Genomic DNA, 26,164 nt, shown 5'->3' on the forward strand with positions numbered 1-26,164 from the left:
CACTGCCGGGTAACCCTGCCGCAGAGCCGGCCAGAGGAGTTTCCAGGCCGGAGCGCGGGGATGCTGCTCAGGGCAGGCCTGGAGCGGGGTCCTGCAGGGCTCTGGGGCGGGGGGCGATGGCAGAGAGCCCCCGGGGCCGGCTCCTACCGCATCCTCCCGGAGAAATCCCTCGGAGCCCCGGCCCAGCAGCTCGCAGAGCCAAGCGGAGGGGATTGACACCGTTCCACGAGTGATTTACAGGCCAGAGCGGCGTGGGGTGTCACCCTGCGCCTTCGCCCCCTGATTTTCTCTTTCCCACCCAAGAGCTGCGAGCCCTGCGGTTGGGGCAGATGCCACCGTGGGGACAACGCATCCCTCCAGCCGGGCTGGGAGGCACAGGGGACACCCCCGGCCAAACCAAGAGCTTCTCGCCATCGCTAAAAAAGCCCCGTCAAACTGCGGGGGTCGCTTTCCAAACATCCCCGCTGGCCCCGGTGCCCGTCTCGGTGCCCACCCAGGCCCTGCCGAGCCTTCTGTGCACCCCGTGGGCAGCGGGGTCCATCGGGGGTACCTGCAGGGGGATCCCACAGCAGGGACCGCGGTGGAAAATCTCCTTTCCCCGCATTTCTCCCCTCCCCTGCCAGGGCTGCCCCACACCGGGAGCTCCCAGCACGGGGAGAAGCCGAGGGCTGGCTGGGAGCACGGAGCCCACACAGCGCCAGGGGGGCGAGGGCTGAGGGAGGGCAGCAGGGACCCCCCAAGTGTCGCTCTGGGGGTGCCCACGCGTGGCTCAGCCTGCGCTGAGTGCCCGCTGTGCCCGCCCGGGCGTCCGAGGGGTGCATAGATGTGGATATGTACAAAATATCCACATTTATAGATAAATATAAAGGCATCTCCGCCCTGTGGGTGCTCGCCCCTGCATTTGCCCACTCGGGCGCGGACAGTGGTGGGTGTGGGGATGCCGCTGCAGGGCGGGTTCCCCTCGCTGTGTTTTGGGGTCCTGCTCCCCTCCTGCTCCTCCACACCCCCAAAACTCTCCCGGGCACATCCCCGCAGCTTTGGCGCTGGAGCACGACCTCAAATAACACGGCAGGAGGAAGAGCCCACGGCCAGGTGAGGCTTTGCCCTCGCGTGGGGCCTGAACTCGTCCAACCCCGCAGCTGGGGCGGAGGCACACGGTGGGGAAAGGGGGCAAACGAGCGAATGGAGCAGGGATGGGGTGGGAAAAGGGCAAACGAGCGAATGGAACAGGGATGGGGTGGGAAAGGGGCAAACGAGCGAATGGAGCAGGGATGGGGTGGGAAAGGGGCAAACGAGCGAATGGAACGGGGATGGGGTGGGAAAGGGGCGAAGGAGCGAATGGAGCAGGGATGGGGTGCAAGGGGAGCAGCGTGGGCGCTTACCTGCTGTGTGAAGGCTGCTTGGGGAGAGGTGGGCGACTTGCTGGTGGCCCCCAGCTGCGTGTCCTGCTTGCCCTCGGCCTGCAGCTCCTTGGCCTCCGGATCCGCCGGCGTGCTGGGCAGCCCGAAGCCTTCCTCGCTATCCGCCATGTTACGAGCTTCCTTCGCCGAATCCCCCACTGCAGGCACACGTCGGGAGAGAGCAGAGATAAGAGACGCTCAAGTCAATGCTGACGTTTAATAAAAAATAGATTTTGATCGGGCGGGGTGGCTCCGAGCGAGCGCAGCGCCGGCCGGGGCTGCCCCGACCATCCCAACACTCACTTTAACACTCGCAAGGCCCTTTAACTTTGGGAGAGGGAGAAATAAAGACTTTTATTTATTATCGCAGCCCGCAAGGGATGATAGGATTTGGGGGGGGCTCGGGGGGGTGGGGAGGGAGGGGAAGGGGGAGGCGGTATTATTGAATGCATCTTTTGGAAAAGGTAAACAGCGCGTTTTTAGGGCTGCTGGCAGCACGCGGGGAGCGAGGCACCCGAGGGGCTGCCGAACGAGCAGCTGGTGGCACAAATGGCTCTGGAGCCCCCACCTCGAATCCCCCGACCTCCAGAGCCTCCCCCGAGGCTTGGCCACCTCCAATTCCTCCCGTCTCGCTGCCGCCCGGGGGGTTGAAAGTCCCAACTTTCCTGGCAGGGAAGTGGAAGCGTTCACCCCGCTCCGGTTTGGAGCAGGAAAACACCACTGACACACGAGGCCACTTCTGGCACCCAATTCCCAAGGAAAATTCAACTTTTTGCACCTCTTATAAAACATGAATAATTTTAAAAGCCTGTTCTTCTCTTAGCCCGGAGAGTTACGAGAAAAGCAAAGGATGGAGGAGAAAATTACAATAGAAAAATGCAAATAAATCAATCGGTCAAACGCTGTGCGAGGTAACGAGGACTCGGGCTGGTGAACGGGAGTGGAACTGGGGCTATAGTCAACTAAGCCAGAACATTTAGGATAAAACTGCACCAGCAGAGAAAATGAGCTTAAAAATTACAAGGTTTATATCTGATGTGAGTAACCGCAGTGAGTTTTAAAACCGTATTTTGACATAGTTTTAAAGGCTCTATCAGGACTGGTAAAAGTTTCATAGCAACAGAAAAAAAAATAACAAACCAAAAAAGATAAAAGCCATCGAATTATCTATTAGGTTTTTATTGTTTTTAAGGAGTTCGGAGTTTTAGCTGCTTTAAAAAAATATTTCTTGCATGTTTCAAAGAAGGGGATTCAGTTTTGAAAGGCCAACCATATGGAGGCAATATTGGGTTTAAATACATGAGAATGTTTTTAAATGAGTTCTTCGCCCTGCAACGGTATTTGAAAGCTGGTCAAAATCAAGCAGAGAGAGCGAGAAAAAGGCAATTCTCCTTTAAAAGCGAAGGAAAATTGGGAGTGGAAGGGAGGGGGGAGAAAACGATCTTCCCCGCTAGTGGTGGGGAACGCGCTCACGGACGGATATAGAATTTAAAAGGACAAAAAGCGAGGGGACTCCGGGTCCGCAGCCCTGGAGCTGCAGCTCGTGCAGACCCGGCCCGTGCCGCTCCCTCCCTCCTTCCCTCTCTTCCCGAAGGATTTTCCCCAGCGCGCACCCGCCACAGAGCCGAGGGCGAAGCGAAAGCGCGGAAAGTGCGCGGGGCGCTGCGGGAGCCCGGGCCCAGCCCGTGGGGGCAGAGCCGCCGCTCCAGGGACCATTTAAGGCTTTTCTCTTCCCCTCCTCCTCCTTTTTTTTTTTTTTTTTTTTTTTTTTTTTTTTTTTTTTTTTTTTTTCCTCCTGGACTGTTGTGGTGTCTTGTTTGTTTGGGTTTTTTTTTTTTTTTTCCTTTGGGAAGTGCCGCTCATGCATTTTTTAATCGATTTCCCTCCAGCTTGGAGCTATGACTCCCCTGGAGCTGGCAAGGTTAGGGCGTAGAGCGAGGGGAAATAATAATAAAAAACCCTAAAGCATGTTTATTAAAACAAAGAGGGACCCAGCCATGGCAGCGCAGCCCAGCCCAGCGAAGCCTCCTCGATGCTCTCCGCACCCAGACATAATTAAGCAGATATAAAAATAATCATAATTTTAAAAACAGAGGGTGTGACGACAAAAAATAACCCCACAACTAAGAGCATTTGGCGATCCGTGGCTTCTAATTTCTTTCTTTTTTTTTTTTTTTCCCCTTAAAAGAGCTTCTGAGAAGAAATGGAGCTTGACAGAACCAGGCCGCGGTGGCTGGATGAAAAATGCATCTCGCTTTGCTAAAGTAGCGCCGAGCGGGTTTGAGGGAGGAAAAAACACAAGGGGGAGAATTTTATGAAATGAAATAAAATCGCCACCCTCTGCTTTTGTTCCGGCTTCGCCCCGGGCCCCCCCAGCCCCAAGGAGAGCTGGGCAGAGCAGCCCCCGCTCCCCGCGGCTCCCGAGGCCTCGCGGTGCCCCCGGGCAGCCGCTCTGGCTGTGCCTCGCTCACGCACCCGCACACACGGAGGACAGACCGACCCCGACGGACAGACATGGCAATGGAAGAGCCGTTACCTTGCTCGTTGAGTTCCATGCAATCAATGCATCTCCACATATATAATGTGTGGCTCTATTTCCCCCGTTTGCAATGGAAATTACAATGGGATCAGGCTTCTCGTGTGCATATTTCCTTTTATTTATTTATATTTGCGGATCAGCATGTGAAAACCCAGCCTGGAAGAAAAAAAATCTATCCAATGCAAGACTGCTTCTCTCTCTCTCTCTCTCTCCTGCTCTCTCCAAACACTTCCAGGTTGTCAGACGCACTAGAAAGGATCCTGAGACCAAGATAAAGCCCCCACCCCCACCCTTTTCTCAGCCTGATCTGATGCAGCTCTCCCCAGCCCACTCTTGCTGCTGCCCGGTTAAAAATAATTTAAAAATTAAAAATAGTAATTAAAAAAAAAAAATAAAGAGAGAGAGAGAGCGCGAGAGGGCGAAAGAGCGGAAAAAGAAAACAGCACCCTCTCGGGAAAAAAAAAAAAAAAAAAGAAGAAGAAGAAAAAAGTTTCTGCCGGCTGGTGAGCCCCGCTCCTCCGGGCAGGTTCGCGGCGCTGCCGCTGTGCGCGGAGCCGGGCGCGGAGCGCGGAGGGGCCGAGCGGAGCGCGGAGGTGACGTGGGCTCGTCCAGCTCCGCTCGCCAAGTGCCGGGACCCACTGCCCAACCAGCTGGGATCCTGCTCCGGAGAGACTCCCTCTCCCACAGCCCTCCCTCCCGCCCCCTCCCCCCCAAACCTCCTTTTCCAGCCTATTTTTCTGGCCGGCAAACAAGAACAAGGCACAAAGACAATCATCAAACTCCGCAGCAACCCTCCCCCTCTCCTTTACCTCCTTCCCCGCTCCCTCCCTCCTTCCCTCCCTCCCTCCCTCCTCCATCCATCTCTCCCAGCCAAAGAGAAAATTCAGCGTCTGGGAATATCCTGCCCCCCCAGCCCTAAATAAATCGCTGGCTGCGCTAACCTCGCACCACCCCCAGGTCCCCCTCCCGCCCTCGAAGGCAGCCCGGAGGTGTGGATTTAAACCCGGCTCTAAATTTGCTGGTGCTCACAGAGGCCTTTTATTGGGGGGTGCGGGGTGTTCCCCTAAAATAGATTTTCCTAATGAGTGCAACCCCCCAAAAACCGCGGCGCAGCGGGCCCGAAGGCCGCGGGCTGTGTGCGCGGGGCTGTGTCCCTTGTCCCCGCTCGTGGCCGCATCCAGGCTCCTTCCCCTGCCCTTTGCCATCCTCTTCCTCACCCCTGGCCGCGCTGCCACGGCCGAGGGCCGCAGCCCCCCGGAGCTCAAATAATCAAGCCGTCAGCGTGGAGAGGGGCTGGGGGTTTATCTGCATCTTCCTTCGCTCTCTCTCTCTCTTTTTTTTTTTTTTTTTAATGTATTATTGGGAGGGTAAAGTTGAATAGGTCAGCGCAGGGTAAACAGCCTCCCTGTCGCATTCTGCAGGCTGAAGAGAACCAGATTGGCGAGGCGGATTTTTGATAAGACTCGGAATAAATGGCATGGTTCAGATCAGCTCTGCCCACCCTCCTCCTCCTCCTGCTGCTGCCCCCACCCTCTGCTCGCCGCTCTGTCCCATCCAAAAAAAAAAACAAAAAAAAAAAAAAAACCACCCACAAAAAATCCCTCACTCTTTTCTGCCTCTCAGACAATTTCTTTCTTTTTTCTTCTTTTTTTTTTTTTTTTTTTTTGGCGTTTCGAGGAAGTTTTCAGCAAATCCACCCTCGCTCCCAGCTCTCGCAGGGCGCGATAACACCGGAGCCCTCTGAAAGTTTGAGGTGAGGAAGGGGAAAGTCTGGGGGCGAGCGGCTCTCGGGGAGGGGGTGCGGCTGCGGGTGTAGTTTGGCATCTCCCAAACCCTTCCCATGTGCACGCCAGCCCCAGCAGCTACTTGAGAAGAAACAGCCAACAGTAAACGCTCGCAAATAAGAATAATAAAATAACTGCACTTGTAGCCGCAGAGAATAAGCCAGAGAACGCTACTTAAACAAACAGAGCGAAGCTTGTGCCATATTTCATTATTTTTCGAGGGGAAAGGAGCGCGGAGCCCTCCCAAACACAAATAAACCAGGCAGCAAAGCGGGCGCTCGCTGCCCCGCGGGGAAGGCGGCGGCGGCAGGAGCGGCCCCGGCCCCGGCCTGGGGCGAGCGAGGGCTCCGCGGAGCCTTTCCCTGGCCTGGGCTCTGCTCCGAGAGGTGCAAAGCCGGGGGGAAAGCGGGGAAAGGCAGCGGGGAAGGCGGGCAGGCGGTGCGGGGAAGCCGCGGGAGCGGGCGGGGAGCGCGGCCGGCCCCGAGCCGCACGTGGGCTGCCAGCATCCCCGAAAGGACAGCGGCGTTTGCCTTAAAAAATACAAGCGAAAGCAACGAGGAGAAAGGTTTCTCGCAGAGAAAAATAGCTTCCCTCCCCTCGGCGGAAAGGAAGGGAGAAGTGGAAATCCTGAAGTTCGGAAGAGCGAACCCGAGCACGGCCGCTGCCTAGAAAAGCACTCACCTCTCCAGTGCCAAACTAGCTCTCAAACACCTTGAAGACAAGTTGAAAACGATGCAAATAAATCGAATTTATTTCCGTCTGCAGGTTGGGGGGGGAGGAGTGGACAAGGAGGGAAAGAAAAAAAAAAAAAGAAAAAAAAAAAAGAAGGGAAAAAAAAAAAAGAAAGCAGCTGGGGAAAAAAAGAAGGGCAAATTCAGGCTCCCCCAGGACTGGAAGGGCAAGGCGAGGAGCCTTCCAGCTCGAAGCCGGTTTGTGGTCTCAGACAAATTAAATATTACTGTTTATTACCGGCCATACTCCGATAAAATAAAGAGAGTTCAAGGCGATAGCTGCTATCTCACGAGCTTTGCTCCTATAGGACACGGAGACGTCACCAACCACGCAACTGGCCTATTCTGTCATGGTTGACTGCAGCAGTAATGGAAGGTTAATTTGTATTATTCTCCTCTTTTTAAAGCTCTATCGGGGAGATTCCTGTGCTTTTTTTTTTTTTTTTTTTTTTTTTCCCCAAAAAGAAATCCATTCGGTGAAATGCAAAATAACCGTGGCTGGGTGTGTGCGACCTCTATATGATGTATGTTTATATCTATAAATATAGATATTCACGAGGCAGACTTAGACAGGCGGGTGTGAGAGGTTTTATATCATATCCGAGCAGGCACGGAGCCGCTGGAAACGTCAGGGAAACCCCCTCATCCTCCAGCAGAAACTGGGGAAAACAGAAGCAAAACTCCCTCTTCACCACAACTTAAATAATCCAACGGGATTGGCATTATTCAGCTGAATTTCTTTTTCTAAACAAATAATTCTGTGAGAGTGAGCAGGAAACTTGTCCAATGAGCGCTCAGGCGCCTCTGGAAGCAAGCACGCTGGGCTATATATAGTAAATGATAACCTGGTTATTTGCACGGATTCAAGTGTGCTTCGGGAACCAATTATTTGCTCTGATTAAATTAAAAAATATAGGGAAAAAAAAAAAAAAAGTAGTTAGTCCAGGCGATTATTTGCCAAATGAGATTGACAAGGGAAAAAAAAAAAAAATCAAAACCCTCCGGATCCCTCCAAGTGCAGCCAGTGACTGCAGAGATGCCGCTGGCGCTGCCCCGTGTCCCAGCTCTCCCTTAATCTGGAGGAATTTTGGGATGCACACGCGGTGGTAGCAGGAAGATTTCACTCAAATTAAAAAAAAATAAAAATAAAAACAAAGGAAAAGAAAAAGGAAAAAATAAAAGGGAAAAAGTACACACACCCATACAGAGCAAAAAGTGCTAAAGCGTTTTTTCCTCCGACAGAAAAAGAGAGGAGGAGAAACAGGGAGCGAGGAATTAAAGAGCAGCAGCCAAGGAGAGCGAGGAACGTGCGGGAGCCAAGGTGAGTTCCCAGCGGGCATCCCAGCCCTGCCCGGGCCGAGGGGCTGAGGCAGCACCCCCAGCCCTGCCTGCCCTGCCCTGAGCCCCCCGGGCCCAGCTCTCCGGGCCCGCAGGAAAAACACCAGCGAGGACAGAGGAAAAAAATTAAAATTATGGGGGTTAGGGAGGAAAAGGCCCCCTTAAGACTGGTGCGCCCCATTTGCTGGATCTGGCCGTGCTTGTCAGCTCGGAGTCCTCTCAAATGGCCGGGATGAAGGGAAAAAACCCTGAGAGAAGGGAAAAACCCACCGAGGATGGTTCTCCAGCGGGCACCGAACGCCCAAAGTGCTGGCAGCGGAGCAGGATAGGAGCTCACGCAAAATGAGAACTAAAATATCCTCCCCCGCAGCCGGCATCACCTCCTGGTGTCCCCTGAGGTCCCCCCGCAGCCCTGAGGGATGGGAATCGCTTTCCCTGCCCGCTCTCGGCCTCCGAGGCTGGAGCAGCCCCGGTCCTGCTGCTGCTGCTGCCGGGGAATGAGAGACACCGGGAGCGGGAGGATGAGGGGCCGCAGAACCGGCACACGCGGGAATGCAGATCAAACCAGGCGAAAACACAGGTATTTAAGGGAAATACAGGTATTTATAGGAAATACAGGTATTTAAGGGAAATACAGGTATTTAAGTACAGATGTGCACATATGAGTGCGGACACCCCGTTTGCAAGCACGCCCCCGCACACGATGCCTCTTCGCTCAAGACTTTAAGGGATTTTATATCCCATTATTCCATATATTATTTATCTTTAGACTAAACGTGCAGTGTGACCGCCTAGCGCTGAGATCCGAGAGTTCCTGGTGAATAACCGTGGCTGTTTGTACACGGAAATACCCGCAGGCACAGCACAAAAATCGCCTGTGTGGATGTGCAGGTGATGAGATCTTCACTAACACTTGCCCAACTGCGTTTCCGCCAGCTCGAGCCATCCCTGCCCCATCCGCTATGGGTTTTAGATGGATATTTACGTTTTGCCCGGGGTTTAAAGAGGGATTTTTGGGTGCACACAAGCCTTAATCTGCCCCCACCCTCCTCACAGCTCAGTGGGAGTGGGCGCAAATCTGCGCACCAGCAGAAGGCGGGCGAGCGGATCGGCGTGGATGCACCGCCTATGCACCACACTCTCCATATATATATATATATACACACACATATATATATATATTTATTTATATATTAGCCAGAAATAGAACCCCCCACCCGCCTTCTCCAGCTGCCACTGCCCCGAACGCGGTGCAGCGCTTACCTGGGTGGGGGTGGCGGGTGCGTGGCTGTCCCCCCCGAGTTTCCTTGCAGCCCTGCCAGGCTGCTGCTCGGTTTTTCATCTCCCCGGCCGCACCGCCCGGCCCCGGCCAGCCCCGGCTTTAGAGCCCCGCATGCCCCGGTGCCCTCCCGCAGCCGCTGTCCCTGGCTGTCCCCGGAGCTTTCTCCTTGCGGGATTAGCTGCAGGGAGGGGGATGGCCGGGGTGCCGGCTCGCAGTGGGGTCGAGGTGTCAGCAGTAAGAAATAGTGCCGAGCGTGAACTCGCTCTCCCCCGCCCGCCCTCCACACCCCTTTAAAATCACTTTTTGGGTCGGCTTAACCAAATCGAAGAGGCTTTGGCGTTTCTCTAGCGGCTCCTCGGCGGCCGCCCTGCCCAGGGACGCCCGGCTGGTAAAATACAGAGACATCAGCACTTGTGGCTTCCCAACTCTCTTTTTTTCCTCCTTGCCATATTTTCAGAGAAAATCAGCTCCCTCCTAGCAGGGATTATTATTTTTCCTTTCCATTTTTAGATAATTTACTTCCCCTCTCGGACCAGTTCTCTCTCTTTGCTTTTATTTCCCTTTTGTTGGCCGCTTTTCGCTTTGGCGAAATATGCACCTGGGAGCAAACAAGTGTTTAAAATAATCCTCCTCTCTGGAAGCATTTTTGTCCATTCACTTATTGGGGTTATTTTAATATGTGTTTGGTTTATTCTCCCAATTGTTTCCTATTTTCTTTCCCCTCAGTCATGGGGGCAGGGGCTGACTGCATTGATCTGAGAGTTGGTATCAACAAAATATTTGTATAAAAGTCCCGCCAATACAGTTCTGTCGTGTCATTATTTCCATTACAAAATCCTGCATTTAGTGCTGGAGAATTGCTCTAGACGAGCCTTCGGGGGTAGATATCTGGCTCAAGCTTTTATCTTTATTCTTTTTTTTTTTTTTTTTTTTTTTAATTACAGGTGAATAGCGTTTTTCTTTTCAAGTTTGTGGCTTCGGCTGTTTTGGATTTGGTTTTTGTTGGTTTTTTGGGGTTTTTTTTCCCGCCCTTCTGGCTACCTTAAAAAAAAAAAAAAAAAGTTTGCAATTAAAACCCTTTTCCCCTCCCTGAGCCCATTAATTTCCCAGGCGAGCTGCAGCCTTTAAAACAGTGACGAAAAAGAAAAAGAAGGAGCGGGGCAGAGGCAGGGCTTGGCGAGGCGCGGGCACAGCGCTGCCCTTCCGCACCTCCCACGCCTGGGGGTGAAAATCCCTTTTCCTCCTGGATGCCAAGCAGAGCGTGAGGATCCCCAAATTCATCCCTAATGGAGCAGAAGGGTTTAATTCTCTTTTTCCCGTTCCCTCCAAAAGGGAGAAAAATCTTCCAGGGAGGGGAGACCGGGGTCCACCAGCCCCTCCCCAGTTTTTCCCCAGTGTTTCCCAGGAAAAGAGGGAATTGGGCTGAATTTCTCTTTGCGCCCATTTTCGTGGGGGATTTTTTGGCACGGGGTGCCCGTGGGATCCGCGCTCCAACCAGGGCGTCAACCAGGGCCTTATCTCGGCCCCGAGGAGAAAATAAAAGCTGATAAGGCCTTCGCTCTCTGGGAAGAAACGAAATGGGGGCAAAAAAGGGGAAATCCTCGGCGCCCCTGCCTCTCCCTGAGAGCGATCCTGCCGTGACCTTGGAGGGCGGGCGGGGGTGGCAAAAGGAGCCGATCCCGCAGGGTTTGAAGCAGGCACCCATAAAAGGCCTCACAGCATCACTTGCGGATGTTTTCCCTCCCGGGGAGAGGAGCCCCGGGCGGGGGGCACACCCCGGGCATCCCCAGTTCTCTCATCCCGGCCGAATTTCTTCCTCTCTTTCTCGCCAAATCATTTTTCTTTCCCTCTTTCCTCTTTTCCAAGCCCTCTCTCTTCTTCCCCATTTTCTGTTTCTCCCTCCTTTTCTCGCCCCCGGTCGCTTTTCTTGCCCTGCCCTAAATAACGCCCGGCGACAGCGCAGCGCGGCCTCTCTGGGATACCCAGGTTATCCTTTGTATTCCCGGCTATCCACCAATTTTGGGAGCGGGAGACGCTCCCAGGGAGGCGGGGGGGGGTAGCTGTGGGCTCGGCCTTGGACTGGTATCACGGGCATCCTAAAATCCATTTTTATCTCTTCGGGAAAAATACAGATTGCATCAATAACCCAAAGAGTTCTTGAGATTCCTTTTGTGTGCCTGCTCAGAAAATGTTAAATACCGAAAAATGATCACAGGAGGAATAGAGAAGAAAAAAAAGAGCATTTCCCCTCTTGTTCCAGGGCTGGGTGAGATCCCAAACTGCAACTTCAGGGCCCTGAGCTCCCGAGTGCAGAAGAGAAATCGGTTTTGGAGGGGCAGAGCCCCGCGGGTTCTCAGCGATATCTGGGAGCAGTGGGATGCCCTGTCCTGCTTCCCAAAGTGTCGGGGAGTTAATTCTGAGGGTAGCAGGTATCTTCCCTGGAGAGCTTTCCCACACAAACAGAGGCTGGAATCGGGGCTGAATATCTGGGTGGTGTCGGTACTCGGTGTGGTAAATCTGATTTTTTATAAACCCGCCTGTGCTTCCATGAATTCAATCCTATCGATTGATACCTGTTCATGGAGATCAACAGTTCCTGTTGGTACATGCTTCTCTGTCCTGTGGTTTTGGGCAAAAATATTCTGCTTTCACCCCACTGGAGGAAATTTCAGGAGCTCGTTGCGTTCCTGCCTGGGATTTTTGGGGGGCAGCCAGGCGTGTTTACCTGCCCCGTGTGTGTCTGCCAGGCTGCCACCACAGGGGCCGTGGGTTAATGCTTTTACCGGCTCATTTTGACTTGAAAATCGTTCATTTCCAAGGAAAAATCCCTTAGTGGGGAAAGGAATGCTCGATTCTCTGCACAAAAAAAAGCTCCCTCGGAGCCCGGGTGGGACCTGCGGAGCGGAGCCCGGGTCCCCCCGCAGGCTGCGGGCACAGGAGCCACCAACCTCCCCGCTCCGGGGACCCGAGGAGCCGCCGTTCAAGACAATGTCTATTTTCTGTCATTAATAACTCGTTTCTTCCTTAAAAAAAAAAAAAAAAAATCTCGTTTGGATCCAAGATTGTTTTTATGATTCAGTCGGACAAGACGGAACACATGTTAGTTTAAGCAGGTTCATGAAATAGCTGTAAATCAAATAAAGTTTACGAGTTTAGCAGGAAATACTGAAAAGATGAGGGGGAGGGAAAAAAAATCCGCCGAGGCAGAGAGCAGCAGGCTGAAATAGTCGGTGGAGTTTTGTCCTGCTCTGTGTTTCTCTCTGTTCTCTTGTGCATCTTGCCGATTAAAGGCCTCGAGACCCCGTGTTGGCGCCAAGTGGCATGTTATTAATCAGTTATCCCGAGGTTCAGTCCACAGAAGAGAGAAATTTAATCACCAGAAACCAGACCCGACATAAAAGAGAAATCTAAAATCAATTCCCTCCCGTCGTCCCGTCTCCCCCTCCCCTTCCCCACCTCCGAAGCGAGCAGAACGAGCAGGAGCAATCAAGATCGCGCTCCCTCTGCCTCTTAATTGCGGCGGGAGAACCGCAAATTTCTCCGAGCTTTGCCTCCAGAAGAATTTGAAAAAAAAATTAAAAATAAAAGAACCTACAGAAAAAAAAAATCCCAAAGACCCGCAACAAGTTTGTCCTTGATCTCGCTATAAAAACGTGATGGGGGAGAAATATCCCAAGCGGAGCCTTTTATAATGGAACCGGGGGCTGTGGGACGGGGGAGCCGGTGCAAATCCCATTTCTCGCCGGGAAAATGATCTTTGAAGGCTGCCAGGCCTGGCGGGGAGGGGTCCCCTCACCCCAGATGCCCCCCAGGCTCTGCCTCCTTCCCCCAGCCCGCATTTCCCTCCAGGAAATGCTGAGGGAAAAGGGGGGGTCTGGTTTGGTGTCCCCCCAAAGCTGAAGGCGCTTGTGGGCACCCCGATGTTCTCCCCTCGCAGCCCTTCCTGCCAGGGCGTTTTGGGGTGGGAATTCCCACATTTGGGTTAGAACAGGAAAAGAAATCCTCGGCCCGGGACGGGGCAGCGGGGCCGGTGCCACCCTCGGGGAAGGACCGGAGGTGACAGCAGGGCAGAAGGGACCAAAAAAACCCATTCGCTCCCAAAAAAATCAGCTTGCTCGGAGCGCAGGGAAAACGGAGAGCGGTGGGGATCGTCCCTGCAGCTTTCCACGCGTGTTTCCATGGGGGTCACCCCGTCCCCGTTCCCTCCCCGCTGCCGGGGTCGCGCTTGTCCCCCCGGGCTGCGTGAAGGGCACCCGGAGGAGCCGCGAGCCGGGCGGCCGCCCCAGGGCTATATTTGGAAAAGAATTTGGAAACCCTTCCAGCAAATGTGTACGAAAGGTACCGGGCCCCTTCCCCGAGCCCCCCCCCCGAGGGTCGCCCCACGCCCCGTGGCACCGCTGCTGAGCAGGCAGCGTCCTGCTCCTCTCCATCCCCGTGTTTGTTCCTCGAAAGAGAAACGACTCCACAAAAACCCCAGCTCAGGGTTTCGCCCGCCCAAACCCCAAGAGAGGCGACTTCACCCCACGCCGGCCAAGGCTCGCACTTGGTGCCAGCCAAATTTGCTTGTTCTGCCCTAAAAAAAACAATAATTGCAAGAGGGAGTGCTGCGGGCCTGGATCAGGGGGATGAAGGGCGAGGGGGGAACAGCTGCCTCTCTGCCCTCTTTCCAACCCAGCAAAACAGCTTGGCGTTTTTTTTTTAACGAAAACCATACTTTCCCCGCATTTTTTCTCTTCCCCAACAGCCTCTCAAAAACCTAGAAAGCAGCGCTGCGAGTTGATGGGTTTCTTTTCCCCCTCCACGCTCTATCTGCTCGTTTTCCTACAGCCCAAACAGCCTGGAAACCACAGAAAAAATAATCAAAGTGCAGCATGTTTTCCCACAGTAGGAATTCATGTTAGCACTCTCTCCACGTCTTGATCCTCCGTTTGCTTGTGGGGATCCGGGCGGAGATGACTTCAGATGCACAGGCACAGAGGCAGGAAGAGATTTTTGGGGTGTCCAAAACACACCCAGCCCCAGCACGGCCTCGGGGGGAGGATGGATCCCCGTGGATCTGAGCATTTCCATGTAAATACGGGAATTTCAGTGCACAAGGGGGAGTGCAGCCAGCTCCCACCCCCCCAGCAGCCCGTGCCTTCCTCCGTGCCCGGGGGTGCCCCAGAAACTCCTCGGCTCCTCTGCCACCTGGACGAGCCCCTCCCGCGGCATCACACCGGGGGAAAAGGGTGGAAATGAGAGGAAAAGGGAAATTTTGGATTCTCCACCCAGGCAGACCGCGGCTAGGAGAGCTGGTGGGCTCCGGGGGGAAGAGAGGTGAGGGGAGAGGGCTCGTTCTCCGGCAGAAAAAGGTTTTCCAAGCCCCCCTGGCTGTCAAGCCCATCCGAAACTCCTCCTCTGTCTGCGGAGCGGCTCCGCTCCCCCCTCCCGGCTCCCGCAGCTGGGCGGCGTAGGTAGCTCCAGATAAGTGAAAGTGGTATTTTTATAGGCTGATAAAAGGGACTTATCTCGGCTTTCCCGAATCTGACAAAGATTCCCTAATTGGTCATTTGCCCACAGCAGCCTTCCCCAGCCCAGGGCCCGCCTGACGCTATTTTCAGCCTCCAACGGGGGTGTCGCGCCCCAGGTACCCCCTGGGCTGCTGCTCCCCGGCCTCCTCCTGCCCAAATCCCATCCACAGCTCCTGCTCGCTCCCACCCACCCACCCGCACGGGCTGGGCAGCCGGGGAAGTGCCGCATTCGGGAACACAGAGTGCATCTCCCCCACAGCATCAGCCCTGGGCTGGCTGTCCCTCTGACCGCGCTCCGTGTCCCGGCTGAGCGCACCCACCATCTGATTATCCGGCCTTTGAGCGACACCAAATACATTTTATCGCACAAATACTTTTTATCAGCTGGGAAAAAAGCACCCCTATCACATGTAAAGGCACGTTCAAGCAGACAAAAGCTCTGTACAGACAGAAAACGGGCGGGGATGCTGAGCTCTGCACCAAAGCTCCTCCAGCCTCCAGCTGCTGAGATGGAAATGGAATCCCTGGGATTAAATACAAACGGCAAAGCAGAGACACCCCACTTCCACCACAGCATCCCAGGGAGCACAGGTCCCCCTGAAACAGGTTACAACCACCTCACACCAGACTCTGCTCCACACATCAGCTGGGATTTTTTTTCCTTTCAATGCATTTTAGTCAGCAGGCTGGTAAAAAACCCCAAAAACTAACCAAAACCAACCAACCAACCAACCAACACAAACAAAACAACAACAACAACAAACAAAATAAAACAAAGGAAAAAAAAAAGAAAACCAAACTGAGGAGGAGGAAATGCATTTCTGCACACTCAGAGCTTGCAGCCAGTTGGCACCACAAGCCTTGAAGCGAGCTGGGAAGTCACCCACTAAACTTATTTCTCATTTTCCTTTTTTTCTTCCTCTGTGGAAGGGGGAAGGGAATCTGGATTAACAGCCCATCTGACCTACCAGTGGTGTTGGGACATGAATCAAGCACAATCAAAGGCCCCAGTGTCAGCATTAGCTTGACCCCTACAACTGCTCGGGCTGGGAGCTCGGCGGGGCCGGCTCTGGCCAGGGCAGGGTGAACCTTGCCCAGGGTTACTGGTGCCTGCCCAGGGCTCTGCCCAGCCCAGCCCAGCCCCCGGGCTTGGGGTTGCAGCCACCTCAGCCCAGAGGGGTGCAGGGCCCGTGGGGATGGAGCCAGCTCTGCCCCACCATGGCAGGGTGGCCCCGCTCTTGAGTGAAAACAGATCTCCCACCCCCCAAAGCATCCACTCCAAACCATGGAGAAGAGGAAGGGAGGTGTGGGCTTACAGGGTCTTTCAGTCATTTTGGAGGTTTTTTTGTTTCTTTGTTTTTTCTTTTCATGCCTTTTTCCTGTCCAGGACATTTTTGGTCTGATTTCCCTTGAGTGGGCAAGGCCCAGCCCCGTGGGAAGAGGCCAAACCTCAGGGCCACCCTGGGGACTTGGGACTCACATCCCACACAATGCCTCCAGACCCAGCCTTGAGGCTCAGCAGGTGCTGAAAAACACAGGAACTGAGCTTTAGCAAAGCCCAAATATCCCATCTCATCCTGAGACACAGGATAGCACCTGAGCACACCCTTTAATACCCTTTTCCATCTCAGACAGGAGGAAAGAGGAGCACATTAATTATTCCTAAATGAGGTCTCCAGCAGGAGAGTGGCTTGTCTGTAGAAGCTGATTTTCACAGGGGTATTTCAGGAAAAAAAATCTGGTTATTTTTGTTTTCAGTGGACCTTCCCCACACTCAAAAGGGACTCAAAAATCAGCGAGGAATCATCAGCAGGGAAAGCTGTTCTACCCTGGCTCTGCAGGAGCAGGCTCCAAAGGGGATGGACATGGTCCTGTCAAAGTTTCAAGCTCACCTTCCATTTAAATGTCATTTTTAATGGAAGTGGTGCAAGCTCCCCTTCTCTCCACCAAGCCCAGCACGGGCTATTTTTATTTCTTGTGTGCATGCTCTAACTTAACACTGACTTGTGCTTTTAACCTGTTCTTTCCAAATACATAGAAATGAAATCCACCTATTAAAAATAAAACAAATAGATGCCAACACTCTCTCCACAGCACTTGGCTCTCCAGCTTTACCAGGTGAGCTGGCATTAAACCCTGTTGCTGTGTTTTCTGCAGCTACTGGGTGAGAGAGGCTGATTTGGGAATGTCCAGTGAGAGCTGGGTCTGCTGGATCTGCTGATGCTCCTCCTGGCATGAGAAGGGAACCTGGATCAAGGGTCCCATCCAAGCCAAGCTCAGCATGCTCAGGAATCAGCCTGGGAGGGAATTCAGAGTGGGGATGCCCACCCAGAGCAGATTGGGGGCCAGGCAGGACTGTGAAGCTGCAGCTGCTTGAGCACTCTTGGAAATCCCTGCTGGACAGGCAGGGATGCTGCAAACACCACCTCCTTCTGCCACAGCTTTCCTGCCACCAGGTTCCAGTGCAGGTTGGATTCCAGAGCTCAGGGGCTGCCCCAGCTGCCTGTCAGGCACCTCCTGTGGCCAGAGAGGCTCCTCAGCTCAGCCAGAACAGAGCCCGAGGCCGCAGGGACGGACAGGAAGGACAGATCTCCCCATGGCAAACCCCATGGCTGCAGGGCCAAGCCCTCACCCGAAGGAGTCTCCAGCCAGGATCATCCTGCCCCAGATTTTTGCCCATGAAATGGACAGAAAATAGACCTGAAAACACAGATCTGAACATATCAGTTCCCTGCACGTGTCACCAGTGCTGTGACACAGCTGTGAGAAAACACCAAGAAGATTTGGTGTGGGGTGCAAATTCCCACATTTCAGACAGTCTGGGAAGCCCCGGGTGCAAGAGCTGCTGCTCATCCAGCCAGCAGATTCCCAGCTGGATCAGTGGTGTCTGTGCAGTCCCTAGTGCATGATGTCCTCATTACACATCTGCCCTCAGGGCCAGCAGCACATCCCACACTCCCAGAGCTCCCCAAATCAGCATCCAGTCCTGTGAGCCCTGATTCCCTTCCTAGGAAAGGGAGAATTTCAGGGTGTCTGACAGAAAATTCCAACTCCTCTGTGTGACTTGGAGCCTTTTTTTGATCAGTTGTGAACCTGTCTGTAAAAGGGCAGAGCAGTCTGATGTCTTCTGTGATGCCATTTGGGTGGGAAAAGTGCTTTGAGATTTCATGGTGAGCTCATCCTCCGTGGAAATAAGGAATTTCAGCATCACACAGCTCTGCAAAAGCACAGGAAGAGAGCAAAACAACCTCTATCCATCCCCTCCCAGCCCCTCTTAATTCTATCCAGAGCACAGAGCTGGCTGCTCCAGCAAGGCTGGAAGCTCTAATTTGGATAAATCTTTCTGGCAAATGCTCTAAAATCCATCTGCTTCCACAGGCACGGCGGAACTGCAGCCTGAGGTAGCTCTGACTGCCACTGCTGCCTGGACTGAGAGCAGAGAGTGCAATCAAACAGTGCAAAAGAGAGGAACAGGCTTGGGACTGCAGGAAACAGGAGGGAATGTGCCCTAAGAACAATTCCTTCAGGCTGGCAGGTCAGGCTGGAGTGGTGCTTGGGGCTCTTACAAGCCCAGGGCACCGAGAGGGTTCCAGCAGAGGCACGGGGTGGCTGCTGTGTGCTCAGCTCACGATGGATCCCCAGCCCTGAGCCAGGTTCCTCGGGCCAGGACCTTGAGGAAACTCTTCCCAAAGCCTTGTTTCCCTTTCAGAAGGCTGACTTTGGTTCTAAGCCATCAACCCAAGGCACCACAGCCGGCAGGGGACTCCTGCAAGGGGAAAAAAGCAGCTCTGGGGAAGTCAAACCCCATTTCCCAAAAAACCTGGGGTGTTACAGGGGTTCTCCCTCCAGCACCAGCCAGGCTGAGGGCTGGAGGTCCCTCACTCCTCCCAGCATCTCTGCAGAGCTCTGCAGCCTTCCCAGTCCTCCTTCCACGGAAAGTCCTCAGCACACATTTGGAGCAGTTTACAGGATGATGATGACAATGTGTTTCTCCTAAATAAAATCCATTTTTAAAGAGTACATATGCAATTACTTTGTGTTTTGGCCTGTATTCAGGAAAGAATTTCCCCTCGGGTCAGATTTGGCAGGGACTGATGGGGTTTTCTTGCTTTTCCTCCGTAGGGTGGGCCATGGTCCACTTCCTAAGATGGTCTGGACATTTTCACCTCACAATTTCCCTGCTACTGCTGGGACCCAGGACACTGGCAATGCCCTTGATCTCTCCTGCATGTTCAAGGTTTTGTGGCTTTTGGTCTTTTGTACTAAGGGTCTTAAATTTGTTATAGGGTGTTGGGAAGTGTTTTATGGCCTGCAGCCTGCGGTGGATGTGCTGGGGACCCCTCTGGATTAAGCAGCTCTTCCGTGGTCACCTGGAATTGTGAGAGCCTGTGCTCCATGAGGCAGGTGGGCCCTTGCCAGGCTCTGCCAGCCCTCCCTGATCCTGCAGTGGCAGGGCTCTGCCATCTGAGTGCCAGGAGTTCCCCCCAGCAGGGTCAGGGGGGACATCTCCCCTTGCTCTCATTTGAGCTGTGACTCTTATAAACCAAGGTGAGAGGGGGGATTGGTACCATAAACAAGGTGGAACTCCTGGGACTGGGAAATTACAGAGCCTGGCCTCTGCTCCTGTCTTGCAGGACACTTCTCCCCCTCCAGACCACACTGGTTTCTCCAGGCCCACCTGAAGTCAGAAGGAAGGGCTTTTATCTGCTTTTGGAACAGAGACTCCTGCATAGCTCGGTCCTAAATCGCTAAATTTCAGCCCAGGCAAAACCAATACCTGTGGATGAGGGAGACTTTATGGATGAGGTATAATTCTAAAGCTCTGCCTGATCTGAGCCCTTCTGGTGCTCATCTTCCATTTACATCTCACCAGCTGCAGCAATTTTGCTTAAAGCTCCTTCAGATCCCTACAATCCCCCACCTAGAGAAGCTACAGCTCCAAATCACCTCCAGAAACACAAAACTCCCAGTGGATTTAGGACAGGATTGCTGGTGGGTCTGCCTGGGATCAAAGGCTGCCTGCTCAAGACCTTGGCCATGTCCTGAGCTCCAGTGCTCAAACAGGCTCTGCACAGCCAGGAAATCTCTCCAACCTGGCACCAGAAACACCCCCTGCTACCAGACCCAATGTGCAGCACAGATCCATTTCCCCCTTATCCTCCAAAGAGAAAAACAAACAAGCACACAAATGCCAAAACATTAACTACTCCCCACATTACTCAGCCTTCTGCTAATTAGTAGAAATTTACAGCAGCTGCACTACTGGAAGTGAGCTCAGCCTTTAGCCCTGGAAATTCCTGGGGAGGATAATTTTCTACAGTTTTTCTGGACTTACAGAAATCTCCAGGAATGTTCCAATATACTAACTAACTTCAGCAGCATTTCTAAGCCTTCTTTATTCTGCTCCTGCTGGGGTAACCGTGGAGCTCACAGGCATGAAATCCACAACTGCCTTCCCTCTCAAAGGCTCCTGCACACAGCAAACCCAGGCATGTGTGTCCTGAGAACCAGAGAGGAGAGGCTGTGGAGCTCTCCTCCTGCTGCTTACACCTGGGTCACCAGCTCTTCCTGATCAGCACAGATCAATGCTCAGAGCCTGCCAGGGGTTCCCCTCTTTTGGATTTCATGTTTGCAGGTGGAATTAGCAAGCAGTGATTTTCTGTGTGTACCACGAAGGCTGGGGCTTGACAGAACACAGTGCCATGTCAGAACACAATGCAATATGGGGGTTTTTTTGGCAGGATGAGCTCTAGATCTGTTTGCCACTGCTCTGTGGAAAAGTGCTCTGGGTAATACAAGCCTGGACAACACAATAATTCACCAGGCTGAGAGCGCAGCATCCATCAGGGATTGCCACCACCCACCTGCCTGACGGGTCTCAATGAGACAATAGGGCTTCTGTAAATAAAATGTAAATAAAATATAAGTGAAATGTAACCACCCATCTGCCATGGCATTGCCCAGCTGATCGTTTGGCCATGCTGAGACCCCAGCTATTCTAACAGACTTCCCTCCCTGAGTAACCCTCACCCATTTAGAACCCACAAGCTGATAAAAAACAGCATGCTCCAAGAGTGCATCCTGCAGGAACAGCAGGTAGGCAGCCAGGTAGACAGACAGACAGACAGACAGACATGATGATAAGCCATACATCTGGCATGTGAGGATCATGGCAGTGGAATTACCATTCCCCAGCCAAGTTTCACGCTTTGGGGAGTTGTTTTGACATGCTGTCAATGCTGCACCAGAATAACCTGATTTATTTCCCCCGTTCTCTTTGAAAAGGTCTATTTGGTGCCATTTATTTTGCACTCACTTACTCGCCATCCTATCAGGAGGCGGGAGGTCAGCAGGGTCACTCCTGAGAGAGTATCACGTTCTGTACAGAATAGAGAAAATGCTCCAAGTTAGTGGGAAGGGAAGAATTCATGCTGGGGCCTCCTTTCAGCCTCTGCTCTCCCACAGTGGACTCAGAGACCTCTTCCCTTCCCACATCCTTGCTCTTCCTTTCAGATGGAAAAGCCAGCTCCACTGTCACTGATATCCCACCAGTATCAATCCCTCCTCTGCTTCAGTTTTGCTTCATTTTCACCTCTGCTGATCCTTGGCTGGGAATTCTCCAGCCATCCTTCGTGTATCACACAATAAAACCCTTCAGTCTGTTCTGTCTTTGGATCTGAAATGGATGTCGGGTCCCGAGTGGCTGCCAGAGGAACTGGAGGCACAGCAGCAGACAGCAGAGAGATGCATTGCTCATTTCCACAGAGATCAGGATCATTACAACAGCCTGAGGCATTCTTAGGGATAAAATATGTGCTGAGTACCCATACTGGTGTACACACACTTGTAAGCACAGCTCATGCTGGTGTCCACTTTGGGTCAGGGGCCACACTGGTTTTGCTCTGGATGGCAAATCTCACATCCCTCCAGGCCCTCCTCAACTAGGCAGGAGCCATGGAAGCAAAAAAAAACCTGTTGTGGCAAGAGATCTGGGGCTGAGACACCCTGAACCCACCAAGCATCACAGCAAAGGGAAATCTGTGACTCCATTGCAGCAGCTCCAAAGGCAGATGACAGAAGAGAAAAACCATCCCTGAGTTACAGGACCTTTTCCTTCTTCTGGAGCATGACATGGATGGGCCAGGAGTGGAAATAGCCAGAGCCTGATGGATCCATCTGCAGCAGAAGGAGCAGCCCAGGGAAGCAGAGAGCACAGGCAGCAGTCCAAGGCACTCGAGCTCAGCAGCAGCAGCTCAGAGCTGCTCGGTAGCAAGGCAGGATCTCCCTCCCTCTGGATAAATCCTGTTTTATCGCTGCCTCCCGCACACAACCTGCCTTTTGCACTCCCCATCAGTCAGGAGGATTCCCTACAGGAGTGCAGCTGAGGCTCTAACAGCACAAATTTCACTGGAGGCTTCAGCTGGCACCTTTGCTTTGTTTAGCTCCTTAGCCGGGGGACAGCTAAGCCGAGCCCGAGGGGCTGAGCGGGAATGAGCTCATGGAATAACAGAGCTCCCTCCGTGCACAGCTGAGAGGCAGCACTTGACACTTGTCTTCCTCCATCCTCACAGCCCTGCACTCGTGCTGCTCCAGCCTGGAGGCCTCCATCCAGTTAATCACCCTCACACTTGATAGCTCCTGCGCCGGTGCTCCCAACACACGGACCTGCTCCTCCCCACCCAGGAGTGAGCGGCTCACAAGGCAGTGGGGCACTGCCAGAGTTCTGTAGGGCTGAGATAAGCAAGGGGACAAATCATTTGTGCAAAGGTCTCCTTCCCTTCAGCAAAGGAGAAAAGGTGACTTCATTGGCTCAAAAAAACCCCAAACCAAAAAAAACTCCAACAATTCCCACCCCCCCCCCCAAAAAAAACCTCATTAAAAATAAGAAGCCAACAATCAAAAGTAGAAAGGAAATATTATTAGGAATAGAATTTTCTTTCTGTTTTTAGAAAGACTAGCACCCCAGAAGAAGCAGTCCAAGAACCCGGGATCATGATCTAAAGTAACACAAAAATAGCCACGGAGTCCGAGGGAAAAGAGGGAGATATTTCCAGCCTGCACGCTGCAGAATTCCCTCTGGAAACGCAGCCGGGTTTGCTTCATTTCCTCTTCAGCTTTTGCTGAAATATCCAGCAGCACAAAAGGCCCCTCTCTGCACTGAGAACACAACTGTTGAGTGCATAAGCTCTCCCCACATCACACCAGGCACTTCTCCATTCAGCAACCAGCCTCCTTTGACTCCCATCCCTGCTTCACCGGCAGGCAAAGCTGAACTGAAGAGCTGATTTTGACAGTCCTTTATTTGCAAACCTGCTTGTCTTTCAAAGGCGTTTCAGCTAGGAAACTTCACTGAATGAGAGAAGGAACCCCTCAGCAATTCCTGCATCTGTCCAGAGCCAGGAGTTCCCCAGAGGAGGAACGCTGCCCGTGGAGGAGGTTTCTCCTCCTGCTCCCTGCTGACACGGCCTCTTTCCCCGTTCCCACTATTTAGCCCGAGCTCTCCCACATCCGTATGTAAATTCCAGCTGCTCTTCCAGTCTCTCCTACCCAGACCTGTCTCAGCTTCCCCTCACTGAGGGCTGCTTGCAAGGCTGCCTAAGGACCATTTCCGAGTACATGTGTTCTTCCTAAATTAATGCAGTGGCTAGAAGCAAACAAACAAAAAATCAAATAAAGGGAGGGAGGAAGAATGACAGCTGAGCTTACAGATGAGTTTGCAGGACGTGAACTGAGAGGCAGGACTGATAAACAGCACTGTAAAATTGGTTTAACAGGGGAGGGAGGTGTGGGCAGCCTTCCTCCCCATTTCACAGCCCGAGGAGCAGGAGGGGATGAGGCCACATTGTGGTAAAACAACCAGGCTGGTTGAGATCCCCAAACCGACCTCTTGAAGACAAGAATTGAATGAATACTTCGGTCCCCTGCTAATTACCCCTTTTATGATGGTGTTTTGGTTACCTCGAATGGTGGCTGCGAGGGGATTAGTAAATAACGCTTTCCTTTGTTAACCTCTGTCTACTTTTCGCTGCTCCGACACCCTCCAAAACAAACAGAAACCACACGAATAAATAAAGGCTTCATTAGCTCCGCGAGGTGTGGAAACTTGAGAGCTGAGAGAACACCCGCAGGATTCCCTTTACGGGATCTCTTCCCAGCAGGTCCCACAGCGACAGCAGAAGGGATCGCTGGATATTTGTCCTTCCTCTGGCAGGGTGACAACAGCTCCCGAGAGCTGCAGGATGGATCTCTGCCCTGCCGAGGGGAGCACGTCCATCCTCCATCCTCCACCTGAGCTCAGGGAAAGCTGCTCGGGCTCACCCTGCTGCGATCTCAGCCTGCTCCATCCACCTCCATCTCCCAGGATGAGCCCCTGCAGCACCAAGCCCACCTCATCCAGGGCTTTTTTCCTTCACTCCCCACTCTGTATCGACATCCCAGCCCTGTTCCTTGCCAGTTTGCTCTTCCCTGCAGCGAGGGAAAGAGGGAAAAGGGAGTTTCATTGCCCAAACCTCAAGGTCCTTCTGAGAGCTCTCTCCTGCCGCAGAAAGTCCCTTCATCATCCCTGAGATTCACATAAAAGCAGTTGAGGTTAATATTGGAGAAGCCAAACTATAAACTGAGAATTAGGCTTTAGCCTAAATAAATCATCACCTCCGAGGCCGGGTCTGTGGCTGCGTGGGGAGGGAGGGGGGAAGCCCCGCGGACTTCCCGGGACAGGCGGAGAAGGGATGCGGCATTTAGGGGCTGAACACTCAGAGGCCTCATCCACTTTGTGGGATCAACCTCCTCGCTGTTCCCCAGGGGGATCAGTCATGGTTTTAGGGGGCTCCTGGAGGGAGAGCCCCCCCCCCACATCCCCGGGCACCCCGGGGCCGCTTCCTCTCTCCCTGCGGGAAATGTCCCTCTAATGATTCCCCTGCCCCGCTGCTCTGCAGTTTGTCAGGCTGCCTGACTTCAAGCCATCCTGCATCTGTTTCGCCTAGAGAGCCACGCTCGCTTACATTTTAATAAACCCTATAATTTACACATTTCCCTCGTACCCTGTAATTTCACCACCCCGAGACGCAGCGAAGGGAGAAAGCGCAGAGCTGGGAGCTTTGCGCAGAGAGCACTGCCAGAGAATCGAGAAATAAGTAGAAGGGCTTAAATCTGCAGCAGTAAAATAATCCAGGGGAGGGAGCCAACAATGACTGAAAAATAAACATCTCCCCCTGCGAAAGCCCGCGGCCAGCCCCGCTCCTCGCAGCCTGGCGCTGCCAAGAGATCGGCTGCTCTGGGAAACGCGCCTGAGGACTCCAGGAAAAAAATGGATGTGGGTTATATGGACCCCTTTTATAAGGCAACTGTTAGCGGTAACTGAGTTTAAATTTATATGTTCAATAAAGCCTCTTTCCCCCCCAGCACCACCACCCCTTTCCAAGTGCCAGAACCACTCAAGGAAGCCGACACACGCTTCCCATTTGAAAATGTGTTATTTGAGCATTTTTATTCTCCGCTTTTGTTCTCGGGGCTGCAGCCCCTCCGAAGGCGAGGGGGGGCATTTCTGCGCCGAGATCAAAGCGGCTCCGTGTATACACACACTCGTGCAAATTATGTATTTGTGATCAAGTAACGCAGCATCAGGAAAAGCCAGGCGGGCATGTGGGAGAGTGAGATATTTACACAGGCCTGGCCAGAGGCAGAGGCATTATTTTAAGTGTTTTTCGCCGGTGCCAAGTCATCTGTTCACATATCCGTGTGTGCGCGTAAAGATGATGGAGAGAGAAGCTCACCAGAGCCAGGAAATTCAGCATTAACCCCCCCAGTTCCCGAGTGTGTCTTGCCGGGGCTCCTGCCACCCTCCAGGTGTGGGTGTCCCGGTTCAGAGTCCCTGTCCCCGTGAGTCACGGACCCAGGACTGCAGCAGGTCCCTCTCCCTTCCCCAGCGCAGCTTTATAGCCCACATAAATGGATATATATATTTCCCCTATAAAGACACGACTTAACCAAAGGATCTCGGGTTCTTCGGCATCAGGGACAATAATTAAAAAATAATAAAATATAAAGAAGGAAAAAAGTAAAAAAAGAAAAGGAAAGGAATCTTCGCTGCGCCGCGCTCCCCAGACGGGAAACGAATGTCGGGGCTGGAAGGGTGGAAAGGAGAAGGTGAGAAGGGAGCACCGCGGGATCTCACGGGCTCTCCCCGCCTGGGAGGGATTGTTCCCTGCTGTCGGGGCTGTTCCCTGCCGTCTCTGCCAGCTGGACGAGGAGAAAAGCTCCCCCAGGCCACCCCGGCAGTCCCCGCGCTGCGCCCTGGGCTGCGGCGAGCGGAGCCCATCCCGGGCAGCCCAGCAAAACCGGCTCGGGAAGAGGAGCCAAATCTGGCAGCGTGTTTACGATGTAAAATTCCGATAAAACTCGCACTGAAATGATTTCGAACTCAAGTCCGGGCGGGAAGGGCTCGAATCGATTGGAAATGTCCTTTCCAGATGGGGGGCTGCCGGAGGAGCCGGCGGGAGGCTGGGTGGGGAAAGCTCCCCCGGGGATTGTGAAGCAGAAATCTCTGCTCTGAGCCAGAGCGAAGCATGGGAGGCGCAAACA

General features: G+C 53.2%; 1 protein-coding gene across 1 annotated transcript in view; it reads right to left on the minus strand.

Moving 5' to 3' along the window:
• The window catches only part of TBX5 (T-box transcription factor 5), a 39,141-nt gene extending 34,762 nt beyond the window's left edge, over window positions 1–4,379 (minus strand). The window contains exons 1-2 of the mRNA XM_050980732.1: window positions 3,937–4,379; window positions 1,383–1,558 (exon numbers count right to left, since the gene is read on the minus strand). Of these exons, the coding sequence (XP_050836689.1) occupies window positions 1,383–1,558; window positions 3,937–3,976 (216 nt within the window). The 5' untranslated portion in view covers window positions 3,977–4,379. The remainder of the gene's footprint in view (window positions 1–1,382; window positions 1,559–3,936) is intronic.
• Between the last annotated feature and the right edge of the window lie 21,785 nt (window positions 4,380–26,164).

Source organism: Serinus canaria, chromosome 15 (genome assembly GCF_022539315.1).
Source record: "Serinus canaria isolate serCan28SL12 chromosome 15, serCan2020, whole genome shotgun sequence".
Lineage (NCBI taxonomy): Eukaryota > Metazoa > Chordata > Aves > Passeriformes > Fringillidae > Serinus > Serinus canaria.